General features: G+C 49.4%; 1 protein-coding gene across 7 annotated transcripts in view; it reads left to right on the forward strand.

Moving 5' to 3' along the window:
• Positions 1–13,458, forward strand: part of LOC108154994 (maternal protein pumilio) — a 207,651-nt gene extending 194,193 nt beyond the window's left edge. For all 7 annotated transcript variants that reach the window (XM_033389405.1, XM_017285537.2, XM_017285538.2 and 4 more), the window contains 5 exons: positions 1,748–2,182; positions 2,518–2,734; positions 8,490–9,737; positions 9,829–9,997; positions 10,073–13,458. In XM_033389405.1, the coding sequence (XP_033245296.1) occupies positions 1,748–2,182; positions 2,518–2,734; positions 8,490–9,737; positions 9,829–9,997; positions 10,073–10,568 (2,565 nt within the window). In that variant the 3' untranslated portion in view covers positions 10,569–13,458. The remainder of the gene's footprint in view (positions 1–1,747; positions 2,183–2,517; positions 2,735–8,489; positions 9,738–9,828; positions 9,998–10,072) is intronic.
• Positions 13,459–14,359: the final 901 nt, after the last annotated feature.

Consider the following 14,359-nt stretch of genomic DNA (forward strand, 5'->3'; position numbering starts at 1 on the left):
TTACAGCCCTTCGGCACAGCAGTAGTCCCAACCCTACCCCCTACCCCCTACCCCCTACCACCATCTGCACTCGGTTTCGGGTCGGGTTCCTATTCCTTTGTTTTCCAGAAGTTTTGCGTGTTATTATTATTTTACTTTGTAATCTTTTTCTGGCACGTTTCGTTTTTATTTGGCTTTCGCTCTGCCTTTTGGCTTCTGGCTTCTCTGCTCTCTGCACCATTCATCAATAATTCACATTGATTTCCTTGCCACTGTTTGGCTTCTCCCCGGCTACCCCTTAATGTTGGCCAAGTTGCCGTTTCAATTTCCATTCGCCCCGTGAACACGAGGCCCCATCGAGGGAGTACGTTCCCCGCAGGAGCCTGTTCGAGCAGTGGAAGCTGCTAGGCACAGCTCGCACAGGCCGAGGTCCGAGGGGAACCGACGGAGTAACCAGACCAGGACTGGCTAAGCGGGCCTCTAAAAGTAGTACAGTCGGCAGCAGACTTTCCTTCAGGGGATACTCTACTCCACAGATCGTCCTTCGACCGTACACCACACTGAACAAATCCCCTTTGCTGCGATTCCTATAGTTTCTATAACCTTAAAGACTGTGCGAGTCCGAGTCTACAATTTTGCCAGTTTTTCCATTCGTTTGTTGCCCTTTTCCTTATTTTTGCGTCTTTTTTGCATCGCCTGAGTAGCTGTCGCCCCTGGCAATGATATGGCAACACTGCAGCAGACAGGGCACAAACAAAGGCCCAGGGGGGAGGGGAAACATGGGGCAGCATCGGATCGAATGGAGCCAGAACACTCAGTCATGCGTTCGTCCTTTCTCCTTGTTGTTTTCTTTCCTTTTGGATACCGCTCCTGCCAATGCCGGTGCCCCCACGAGTGAGGGAGTATCGCATGTTGATTTGATTGGATTTGATTTAATTTTCCAATTGAAAACACTTTATCATGTTTCCACGTGTGTGCTAGAACAACACAAGATATTACAAATGCGTATGCTACTCGTAGAATCCCTACGGATGCGGATACTTGATACTCGCATGACGTATAGCACGGGCACGGGCACGGACACGGGCACGGGCACGGGCACGGGCACGGGCACTGTTGCGCCCTATTACGCGACAGATTCACGTAAGCCAAGACGAATGTGCCGGAGCCCTCTGAAAAACGATGCCAGATGCTTTACATGCATCAGAGGGCACACCGGATTAAAGCTGAGACGATGAGATGGGAAGGGACGGGCCCTGCGGCCCATCGGCTCTTGAAGATGGGCAAAAGTTATACGTGCGACAAGTGTGTGGCATAGCGATGGGAACCAATCGATAATTTGCTCAAATATCGATTGTAATCGCAGCACGATAGATGTGTGTTTCTGTGGGGTATTGGCTTCGTTCGGTCACTTAGTCTTTTAGAAATATGTCCCTCGATTTAGAACTGTCAAGACTCGCCTCGTCTTGACAGTCCTTGACAGTCCTTGACAGTCCTTACCAGTTCAAAATACCTTTGCGAAAGCTGCTAAACTAAACAGCTGTTCAATAAGTAATCAAAGCCGAAAACTAGATAGTTCCAGAATGATTCTGTTTGTTAATGAGAAGGAAATGCAATTTTTCTGCGAGGAAGCTGTCTATTTGGTGCCGATCAGTGCAGATGTGAGCTTGTGGCAGGCAACTCGGAAACTTACAGCCTACAGCCTCTCGACTACTCGATTGCTCGATAACTAATCCGCAACTCTGCCTTTCCGCTTTTCTTCCAACAGCAATTGTTCCGCTCGCAGAATCCGGGCCTTGCGGCAGTTGCCTCCAATGCAGCCGCCGCCGCAGCCGCGGCTGCAGCCGCCACATCCGCCGCCAGTGCAGTCGGAGCCCCGCCCGGCGCCCCCAACGGGACGCTGCAGCAGTCGCAGCAGCAGCAGCAGCAGATGCAGATGGCCGCGGCCTCCCAACAGTTTCTGGCCGCCCAGCAGGCGCAACAGAATGCGGCCTATGCCGCGCAACAGGCGGCCCCGTACGTCATCAATCCGGGCCAGGAGGCCGCCCCCTACATGGGCATGATAGCCGCCGCCCAGATGCCGCAGTACTACGGCGTGGCGCCGTGGGGCATGTACCCCGGGAATCTGATACCACAGCAGGGCACCCAGCCGCGCCGCCCGCTGACGCCCTCGCAGCAGGGAGCCGATAATCAGCCGTATCAGGTGAGTCGTCGACTACTCCCCGCTCCCCTCAGCGCCTTGTATATACACCCCACACACCCCACCACACACGTACATACAAACACACCTCAGCACATTGTACAATCAATACCGATTGGGGCGCTGTACAAGGCCCAGGGCTTGAGTCGTGTAAATTTGAAGTCATGTAAATTGCGTGCACCTGCCGCCTGCCACAGGTGGGGGGCCCTTGTACAGTGGGCCCGTTATGTTCTCCTACTTCTGTTCTCTTTTCAATACTCATCTGCATTGCATAAACGATTCTAACCCTGTACAAAATGAAACCAACCACAACGAAATCTCTGTAAAATATCGTCCAGGTCATACCGGCCTTCCTCGATCACACCGGCTCGCTCCTGATGGGTGGACCCCGCACCGGCACGCCGATGCGACTGGTTAGCCCCGCCCCCGTGCTGGTGCCGCCGGGCGCCGCCCGAGCCGGACCCCCGCCGCCGCAGGGCCCACAACTGTACCAGCCGCAGCCGCAGACAGCCCAACAGAATCTCTACTCGCAGCAGAATGGTTCCAGTGTCGGAGGTAAGTCGTCAATCCCACCATTCGCCCCCCCCCACCACCATCCCCAAGTAATACCCCCATTGTAATTAGTGTAAAGTGTTGCATATCATTAACATCCTCCTCCCACTCCCACTCCCACTGTCCCTCCTCCACCACACTGTATAGCCTGTATATCTGTATAGTCATTAATCTGGGTTTATCCACCAATCCCCATTCGGTAAAGCCTCCGCCCGTGTGTTTGGGCGTCGCTTGTAATTATAATGCCAAGGGATTTCAGAGATCCCATCGGATCAGGGGGTGTCTGGCAGTCATACACTGCTTCCAATTCCAAAGATAAATGCTGGAGAATCGGTAGATTCTTTTATTTGTACAGAATATATCTAATCAAAAACAGAAAAGCCATCGGGGGAAAACTAGGGGAATGCGAAATGCAAAATGCAAAATGCAAAATGTTATTATTGCTGCAACAACTTCAGCTGCAACTTCAACGTTTGCTACAGACACGACACACTCACTCCCTAGGTGGCGTGGTGTGGTGTGGCACGAGTCTCGACGAGTGCCACTGCCAGGTTTTTGGCTTTTGGCAGGTTCTATTCTGGGGTTTTCCGTTTTACATTGCAACCGGCTGATAGTTATTCCAGGCTTATGGCCGAGGAGGGACCCGAAACAGCCACGGCATGCGGCTGATTGATAGATAATATTCAAACAAAATACGGCAATAGTCCTTATACATTCTGTATACATTCTTTTCCCGTCAATTGAATGGCAGCGCCGACTCGGAGCTTATTTCAAACAAGTTGGCAGCACAGGCTGTGGGTCCTGCCCTCTGCACTCGATGTGCCTATTGTTTTCCCAGTGTGTTTGCTTCTGCTTCTGCTGCTCCTTGTGCGGCATGGCCAAAAATAACATTTTGCCATTGAAGTCGAGCTCCAAAAGCCCTTCGGGGGGAGGCGGAGAGGGTGGGGCCAGCTGGCTGAAAGGAAAATGTCGACGTTGGCTTATCATTGTTGTTGTAAATTTATAGAATTTCAAATTATAATTAATAACAGCAGTCAGGCAATGAAAGTTTACACTTTGTGCTCAAACTGTCTGCCCCCTGTCCATGCCCCATGCCCCATGCCACTCTCCTTTTCCTTTACATATCCTTAAATCGACGGCCAGGAGTCGGGCAGCTTTAAAGCTGCCCCGATCGGACGTGGACAGCTCCATTAACTCCATTAACGGTCGGGCGAAATCAATTATTGCGCTTTCCGCCGACAGTTTTCGAATCTGTCCGACTGACGGACGTCCCCAACTCCAGCTCCTACCCCCCCGCCCCCCTATCCTGTGCTTACCGCATGCAAAAATTCCCGCAACGGACCATTAATGGACAGTGGAACAGCGGCGCGTGCATTATTATATCGTTAATTCATTTTGGCTTCTCATATGGCAGTTTAATGAAGTTTTCCCCCCGACTCCGCCCCCCCCCACACACCGTCCGTCGACTGTTCCACATGACGTATGAGTGATTACGCATTTCAATTGTGTGTGTTTCAGTCCAACGGACTGTCGTAATTGCTTCTCTGGCGCGGCTTAAAGCTGTGCCTGGCCCTCGAATCGAGCGAGAAGGGCGAATGCAAATGGGAATCAATCGAATCTATTCCTAGATGCAAGCCAAGCTCCTCCGACGTGCCTCAGTGGAAAACTGCGATGCAGGTGATTAGGCCAAGGGTCTCTCGAGAAGTGTACCAGATGCACGTATCCACCTCTGCAGCCACATCCACATTCACTGACAATTCCACTTGCACATTCGCATCTCAATTACAATTAGCACATTGGGGCCCCCCACAGTTTGGCCTCCTCTCGCACTACCAGGAGGCAGTGGAGGCATTCCCCTCCTCATTATGTTGTGCAATCGATGCCCTCTCCCCTGCTCTCTCCATCCGCCCCTGCCTCTGGCTCTCGCTCTCGCTGTGTGCAATGTCAAAAAGGCTTTTTAATGGAGATTATATTGTTTTAAGTGGCTGACTGAAGGAGAACAGCAGCAGCAGCTGTGCACCAGAGTGGGAGGAATGGAGGAATCCATTGCTGCCTCAGAGACAAGCTGCAATTACAAACGTTAATGCACCTTGGCCTGGGTCTGAAGGGTTGCGTTGCCTGTTGGATTGCCAGAGACTCAGGGGCTGAGGAGGGAGACGGCTGCTTGGCTTGGCTTGGCTTGGCTTTGCAACCGCCAAACCCATTTTGGGGCATTGCCTTGAAAACAATGGGAGTACGAGTGGCAGCAGGCAACATCCTCCTCCTTCTCTGCCGGCTAAATTATTATGTACACCTTTCGCATGTTGGCAACATGTGATTGGATCGAAGGACTCCTCCTTCGAGGCGCACACTCGCACAGGCAGAGGGAAAGGGAAAGTGAAGGCACAACCACCGTGCCACCCAGTAAACCGACCACTTTGCATACAATGCAGCACATTGTTCGTCCTGCCACTGCCACATTGAGCCGCTCTCTACATCCGCATCTGGCTTTGCCTTTGCCTTTGCCTTCGCTCCTCTGTGCTGCAGCCTTTTGTGCAAATGAATTCGTTTATTTTGTAAAATGTCAATTGCTATGTTGGCTTACAGAGGCACCAAAGGACGGGGGCACGGCGCATCGGGCATCGGAGGAAGTCGAGCACACGCTCGACACTTGCTGTGGTGTCGGTAGGTGTTGCACGCTGCTGGCTCCCTGCCACCCCCCTGCCACCCTGCCACCCTGGCTCTTACGCATAATGAAAGCCTCACTGCCGTGTGCACCGAAACACGGAAAATGCGTAACGTGGCGAAACGTGGTGCAAACGGCGAAGGGAATACAAAACGAAAATGATGCCGATTGACATGGGTTTGGGCTTGGGCTTGGGTCTTGTGGATATGCTCGCCCTAACTTTATTTCTCTTACAAAACTGATAAATATATTAAAATTTGCTTACTTTTATCGGGCTGCAGCAGCTGCAGCCCTTCGGGGCGGAGTTTAATTGCAGGCAGAGGAAAGTTTTCCGAAATTCTCTTGTAAAAAACGTGAAATGCGACTGCGAATGCGATGCTTAATAAATGACAGCAAACACTCTGCCTGCCAGAGGGGCAGAGCGGCAGTGGCGCTGGCGGTGGCGGCAAAAGTTTTTAATTCGTGCATTTAAATTGCAACTAATTTGGCGCCTCTTCAGAGGGAGCGAGACAGCAGGATGGAGCCTAGAGTCTCTAGAGCGACTAAATGCCATTTCAAATGCAGACGATGCCGGGGGGTTGCGATTGTGGGAGGGCTAAAATACACAAACAATTTGCATCAATGAAATGTCGCGGCTGAGGAGGAGGAGGAGTAGGAGGAGGAGGAGGAGGATGAGGATGAGGAGGCGAAGTAGAAGGCTCTTGGAATAGTATGTTCCGCATCTGTTCAGCTTATGTATTTGCTCTATTCCACTCATTGGTCTAGGGGTCCACCCCCAGTCTAGGGGGGAGGGGGGTTGGATCTGTCTTTTGGTCTGTGCCTGGGTCTGGGTCTGGGTCTGGGTCTGGTGCGTGTAGTTGCACAATTTAAAAGGGAATTATTCATGCAATTTGTGGGGGGGGCGGCAGGACATTCCCTCTTCCAGACACTCGCTGTCCCTCCTTTGCTCAAGTGAGAGCGAGAGTGTGATGGAGATGGGTAGATGGGGGTGTGAGAGCAGGCCCCGCGTTGGGGACACACTTTGCCAAATGAAACTGCAACCATTATACGAGCAAGTACATATGTTTGTATGTAGGCATTGGATACACGAGTGTGTGGCAGGAGTGGCACGGGGGTGGCACGAGGGTGGCATTAAAAAGACGCCAAGTTTATTGCAGGCGACATTTTGTGGCTTATGCACACGTTCCACAAACACCCGCACGCAGCAGACGGCACTCTGCCCGCCCTTGGCTTAATGTAATGATTTTATGAATTATAAATGCACACACGTGCCCATTATGCACATGCACACACGTTTCACGTTTCACTCGCACTCTCACTCTCACTCGCCCTCTCCCTCTCTCTCTCTCTCGCGTTTTGCCTTTGTCTTTGGCGCTAAGAAAATCGCGGGGCATTATAATTTCAAGTCACTTAAAGAGGACTGAAGGGGGGAGGAGAGGGCGAGCGGGACCCGGGGAACTATTATGAGCCTGGGCAACTTTGTGTCAACTTTGGCGCTGCTAAGTAGGCTATGAAAAAGAGCAGTTTAGAGGCCACCATCCCACGAGGACATTCCATGAAATGTAATTAGTGTTTAAGCGTCTGAAAGTAACCGAAACCGATCTTTATACACCCTATATGCTCGTATATCTGCCTATTTATGGGAAATACACGATGTGGAAAGTGTCGTTGAGATCCTTATGGCATATGGATTATCATTAGGGGGAATGGGGACAATTTGTATTCAATGTGCACCCCAGACGCGGCCAGAGGTGCCCCACTGAATGTTGCACATACTCGGCCACAGAGTGCTCTCCCTCGAACCCACTCCGCTCTGACACGAACCATCCAGCCAGGATTCAACCAATTCAACCACTAAACCACGGAACCCCTCAACAGCTCAACCGACCAACCGCCCAACCGCCCACCTGGGAGCCACTTACTTCCGGGCTTTGGCAGCCCATTTTCCGCTTTGCCGCAGCTTTTGGCCCTGCATTAGTTGCTGGATAAGTTTCTGTGTCAACGGAGTGCCCACGTGGCCCTGCCACGCCCTCTATTTGTGGCTACGAACCTCCTCCCGCCTTGCCCCTCGCCAAATATAAATTTGTGCAATTAATATTGTGCTGCCCTTCTGAAACGTTGCTCCTCGTTGCAGCGCGCTGTTGCAAGTTGCAGCTTCCGATGTATGCGGCAAACCCACTCTGAGGGGTCCTGGAATCGGCTGGAAAGTGGAGTTGTTATTCCATGTTCTGCCCCGCCTCATGTCTCGCACTGAGAACTTTCGCTTTTGCGAAGAGTTTCGCATTTCCAACTCATCGCTCGAGGGGGCTCAGGGGGGACGCAATAGGAGATTCTTTTGCTGTAAATCTCTCGCTGTCACTTCCCCGGCGCCCCCGGCTTGATGGCAAATCAAATGCTAGTGACAGATTACAGCATCAATCAAGTTGCCACCGCCTTCCCCGCTGCTACATCCACTTATTGTTTCCCAGCTCCAGCCCCAGCTCCAGTCCAGCATCCTTTTACATATCCCCTGGGGCTGGAACACGAGTCATGTGTGTGCGCCACATTAATGCTGTACATAAAGACTCGGAGAGGAGATAGATAGAGGCAGAGGCAGATGTTCCTGCATTTGAAATGCCAACTGGCCAACGAAAACTAAGCCAAGCCGCCAAGGCAGATGCGCCTCGAAGCGGGCAATTAAGTTTTACAGGCGCCGTAAAGACACTCCTCCAAGTCCCTCCTGCCTCCTCCCGTTCCCGGTACGCTCGATTAATTACAAGGAAAGCGGCACAGTTGCGCCAGAGGTTTATGCCCAACATAAAACTGGTTAAGGCCGTAAACTGAACGGAAAGGCGATTCGAATAGAACATTTATTGGCAAAGACTGGCAAAAGGCTGCCCAACAAAGGCATTGATCCTTCGTCGAACAACACCAACCATGCTCATTCTTCCCCTTTCTTTCCAACATGCAAATAATCATATTTCATAGTCGTAGTACTCCCAGAATAGACCTCACTTAAAATAGATGTGTGAATAGATTTACCTTTCTTTTGAGACACAATGAATATTGCAAGCAGACAATAACCAAACGCCACTCTCTGTGTCACTTTTGCAGGCCTCGCCTTGAACACAAACTCGTTGACGGGTCGACGGGACTCCTTCGATCGCTCCACATCCGCCTTTAGTCCCTCGGCCATGGACTACACCAGCAGCGCAGTGGCGGCCGCCAACGCGGTCAACAGCACGGTGGCCCAGGCAGCGGCCGTGGCGGCTGCTGCCGCCGCTGCCCGCGCCAAGTGGCCGGGAGCGATGTCGGGCGCCGGGGCCTACGGGGCCTTGGGAGCAGCAGCCGCTGCTGCGGCGGCCAACGCCTCGGCCAGTCCGATCGGGGCCCCGCTGACGCCGCCCCCGTCGGCCCAGTCCTGTCTGCTGGGCAACCGGGCTCCGGGCGCCGAGTCGCGGCAACGGCAGATGGCCGTGGGCCTTCCGGCCACCGCTGCGGCTGCCCAGGCGGCCGTCAACAACATGTTCGGCTCAAACAGCTCGCTGTTCTCGAGCCATTTGGCCATTCCGGGAACTGCGGCGGCGGCAGCTGCGGCAGCGGCAGCCAACTCGCGCCAGGTGGTCGCCGCTGCTGCGGTGGCGGCGGCTGCGGCCGGAGCTGCTGGAGGTGCAGGGGGGGCCCCGCAGCCAGGTAGGTCCCGGCTCCTGGAGGACTTCCGGAACCAGCGCTACCCGAATCTGCAGCTGCGCGACCTGTTGAACCACATTGTCGAGTTCTCGCAGGACCAGCACGGATCGCGGTTCATCCAGCAGAAGCTGGAGCGGGCCACGGCCGCCGAGAAACAGATGGTGTTCAGCGAGATTCTTGGCGCCGCCTACAGCCTGATGACGGACGTGTTCGGCAACTATGTCATCCAGAAGTTCTTCGAGTTCGGCACGCCCGAGCAGAAGAACACCCTGGGCATGCAGGTCAAGGGCCACGTGCTGCAGCTGGCATTGCAGATGTACGGCTGCCGCGTGATCCAGAAGGCCCTGGAAAGCATCTCGCCCGAGCAGCAGCAGGAGATCGTGCACGAGCTGGACGGACACGTGCTGAAGTGCGTGAAGGACCAAAACGGCAACCACGTGGTGCAGAAATGCATCGAGTGCGTCGACCCCGTGGCCCTGCAGTTCATCATCAACGCTTTCAAGGGGCAGGTCTACTCGCTGAGCACACATCCCTACGGCTGTCGCGTCATCCAGCGCATCCTCGAGCACTGCACAGCCGAGCAGACCACGCCCATTCTGGACGAGCTGCACGAGAACACCGAGCAGTTGATCCAGGACCAGTACGGCAACTACGTCATACAGCACGTGCTAGGTGAGTCATCCTTCCGCGGTGGAATCCCAGCGTCCGCCTGGGAGCCTGGCAGCCCACTAACCTTGACTCTCCCATTCACCCGTCCATACAGAGCACGGCAAGCAGGAGGACAAGTCCATACTCATCAACAGCGTGCGCGGCAAGGTTCTGGTGCTCTCGCAGCACAAATTCGCCTCGAACGTCGTAGAGAAGTGCGTCACCCACGCCACACGCGGCGAGCGCACGGGCCTCATCGACGAGGTGTGCACCTTCAATGACAAGTAAGTCGCTAACAGCCGATCGCTAATCTCAGTGATGTCAGACTCACTCCATTCCTTACTTTCCGCCCTACTTAGCGCCTTGCACGTGATGATGAAGGACCAGTATGCCAACTACGTGGTCCAGAAGATGATCGATGTGTCCGAGCCGACGCAGCTGAAGAAGCTGATGACCAAGATACGGCCCCACATGACGGCCTTGCGCAAGTACACCTACGGGAAGCACATCAACGCCAAGCTGGAGAAATACTACATGAAAATAACGCCCATATCCGTTGCGGGGGCAGTCAGCGGTGCCGGAAGCGCAGCTGCGACCACATCCACATGCTCGATTGCAGCGACCGCATCCTTAGCCGTCTCGCTGGACAACAGCAACAGCAGCAGCACCAACTCTTGTTCGACCACCACCAGCATCGCCTCGCCAACGATTTGCTCCGTGCAGGAGAATGGCAGCGCCATGATTGTCGAACCAACATCGCCAGCTGTGTCCGAGTCGTCATCGCCGATGGTGGCTGCCGTCAACAGTGGCCTTGGTCCCATTGGACCACCAACAGCCGCCAACGGCGTCCTATAAAGACAAGTAAAGAAGAAATCATACGGTCGATGTAGTCAACAGAAACAACATCCTCCTTCTCGAATCGAGGTTTAGTTTTTAGTCTGGCATCTGCCAAAACGAGAGGAGAGCAAAGGAGAGCAAAGGAGACGAGCCAAAAGCTAAAGCATACTATAAATAAATACATATAAATGTAATCTAATTTATTGAACAAGCAGCCGAATCGAGCTGCAATCAGAAGAGAGAGACCCCCATCTCCAGGCCCCGCCTGGGCCGTCGGAGAATTGTAAAGAGAGCACTAACTCACTCACACGCACGCACGCATGCACGCTTCTCAAATACAAGTGAAAGCAAACACCCGAGCAGAACACCCAAAATTGAATGCCATGCCTCCATGGCGTGCGTCTCGTGGCAGCCGCAACGATCACTGTGCGCACTGCACTCGAAAGAAGAAAAAAAACAAAAAAAAAAACTCAAAATTAATTTGTATTTTTACGAACAAAAAATAGCACATAGATGAACGGAAGATTTCAAACGAAATATTTGTACAATGCAATCGCATGTTTAAGTTAAAAACAAAAAAAGAAGAAAGAAAAACAAAGAAATTATTATGAATGTAATTGTCAAAGAAACAAATTGTCTGCGTACACTTTCGTTGTAACTTTGTAAATTAATGATTATATAGCAAGCCTATCTGTAAATGATTAATGTTTCGACTGTAAATTGATAAGAGGACAAACCGAAGAGCCGGAAATTGGAGGAGATTGCGATATAGAGCGTAGAGAGTAGAGAGTATAGAGTAAAGAGTAACGAGTAAAGAGTATAGAGAGCGGCAGCACGAATATGCGTAGAATTTATAAGTTCGGACAGAGGAACCATTTCAAATATGCATACGTTTATATAACGAATAGCAAACATAAACCACACATAGTGTAGAATGTAGAGTAAATATATGTTAATGGAGCCAGCAGCTACCAAAACAATATGAAACCGGTAACACACACACACAAACACACACACGCAACACACACGATCACCGAAACACTCAAACACTCTCACAATTAACGACTCTTCGACTCATTCGCGCTGCTTTTGCACTGTGTAAAATTTTGTACAAAAAACCCCAAACTACAAACCATGTATCAATGAAACCATGTAATTTTTCAATTTGTTCACATGTAAAATTTAACTTTTATGTAAAATTCTCATTAATTTTAATTGAACTATTTTTTGTAAATGATGTACTTGCTGTGTATAGAGGGAAACAAAACGAAACGAAGCAAAACAAAACAAAACAAAACAAAACGAAACCGATTACCATAACGAAAGCGAACCAAGAAGACTCACACGCACAGAACATCATACATACACACCTGTACACACCAACATTCACACGTACACAACACCCATACACGCATGCATCGGAAGCAAGTTAATATTATTATTATTATCCATTTTGTATACATATGTATGTAATTTGTAAATTTGTTTGATTTTAAGTCGCAGTAACCCATACTACTATACATATTCTATTCGATCCTACACGCATGTATTTATAATTTTATACATCCTCATGGCCCCACGCACCGATGATATAATATGATCGGGATGAAGAAGATAAGCGAAAGGTGGGCGCCAGTAGAGAGAACCCAACCCCTGTTTAGCCAAGTAAGCCCAACTGATTACCGAATTATGATTTTTTTTAATTGAAGATGTTGATTTCTCAGCGATTTTTACTACTTGTATCAGCAAAACGAAACAGCAAATAAGAGAGAAGAGAGGGCAGAACAAATGTACGCAAATCATATTAAATAAACCATAAACGAAGCGAATGCAAAATTTTACGTGTCCCCTTTTTTGGTTTCCCAAATTTCTTGCAAAACCCTTTCGTTTGTCAGTCATTGCCAGCCCACCTTACTGTACGAAATAGAATGTATTTATACGGATATGCTTAAAAACAACTCCAGACTACAGAAAGTGCTTACTGCCCCTGCGCGGCTTGAATTGCAATCGCTGTGCAACAGACATCTATGAATCATCTATGAGCCTCATTTCCCATCCCATCCCATCCCATCCGATCCGATACCATCCCTTTCCATCCCCCTAACCTATCCCTCACGTAAGTGTATAGAATTTTTTTAGCATGTTATCGAACACTTGTAAATTGCAAACAAAAATTTTATATGTATACATACATTGTAAAAAGTAACCAACAATACGAGTACCAAGAATTTTGTACATTTTGTTATATAAATTTAGACTATTTCGGGACGCCTTATTCCAATACTAAAATACTGAATACTGATTACTGAAACGAGAGACGGTTAAAACGAACGAATTTAGACCTTTTGTCGGTTTCGTCGAAGCACAGATGTATCCATGCAAAACAATTTTTGGAGATGAATGTAAAGTGTATTAATGCATATTTTTGTACACACAATTTCGTTGTCGTGTTTTTGTCGTTGTTGTTGTCGTTGTCGTTGTCGTTGTCGTCGCCATCGTCATCGTCATCATCGTCGTTGTCGTGTTTTGTATATAACAAAAGTAATATGTATGTACCATTCATCGACCATTTGTAACTATATCTTTCTGTACCCCTACCAACAACAAACATGATACATAGAAGTGCGGCCCCGCAATAAACCCGCAATCGCCAGCGCTAAGATCATTTGAGCATTTCAAGCGACGGCGCGAACACTAGTTTGGTATTATTCGTTTGGTATTTTTAGTTATTAACTAATCAACTGCCTGTCTCTAGAGCGCAATGCACTGATAATTTTAATTCATATAATCCATAGAGGAATCCATTGTATGTAGGAATCTCGACATGCTTCTGTAGGCGATACATACATATGTACATGCTGGACGTTAGACGCTCTTTGCATTTAACGTTTAGTATACACACATGACACAAAACACCCGCACACCCGCACACCCGAACGCCCGAACACCCACATTTGCCCTCACATTCACAGAAACAGAAACACATACATACAGCAAGCTGCTTAGTCGTAATAGTAAGTGTAAGCCTGCAACTCTATATACATACATCATACATACATATATACATATATATATATACAATAAATATATATATACTATACCTATATACACAAACAGATATAAAACATATGTCTTACACTTAGTTTTGAGCTCGACGTGTAGCAACGTTTTTAAATATGTATGTATATGTATATGTATACTGTATACTGAATAAGTATATGCAAATACAGAGCAGAGCAGAGACACAGTGAAATTTACACGTAAGCTGGCGTATTCTACACGCGCCCACTTTTTACAGTAACAATTTTTTGCACGCATGTAGATCACTTGAACAAGCAAGTCGAAGCACGAGTCGGAGATATGTAGTGTAACTTTTACGAGATCCATGTAAACTTGTGACGTGAAGTGAAATGGTTTTTGTGTGCCACACGGCACGCGGCCAACGGCCAACGGCCCACGTGGTCGAAAGCCGAATTTGCAGAAGAAAAGCTAGAAGGTCGCTGAAACCCAATGAAAATTGTACATTTTTCTTTGCCAACTTTATTGTAAAAACGAAATAGGAAACAAGAATGGATAACGATATTGAAAAGGCATACAAATTACCGATTTGTAAAGTATACCATATAGACACAGCAGCAGCAGAAATTTGTAAAATTTTTCGACAGAAGAACCTTGTAAACTAAGCTAAGGACATAGCTAAAAACCATACACTGAATAAACCATTTGTAATTTGTTGTAAAAAGAAAGTACGAACCGAGCGAGGAAGGAAATTTGACGGCCAGGCATTTCCTGAAGCAGACGTGAAGAAG

The sequence above is a fragment of the Drosophila miranda genome, chromosome 2, assembly GCF_003369915.1.
Source record: "Drosophila miranda strain MSH22 chromosome 2, D.miranda_PacBio2.1, whole genome shotgun sequence".
Taxonomy (NCBI): domain Eukaryota; kingdom Metazoa; phylum Arthropoda; class Insecta; order Diptera; family Drosophilidae; genus Drosophila; species Drosophila miranda.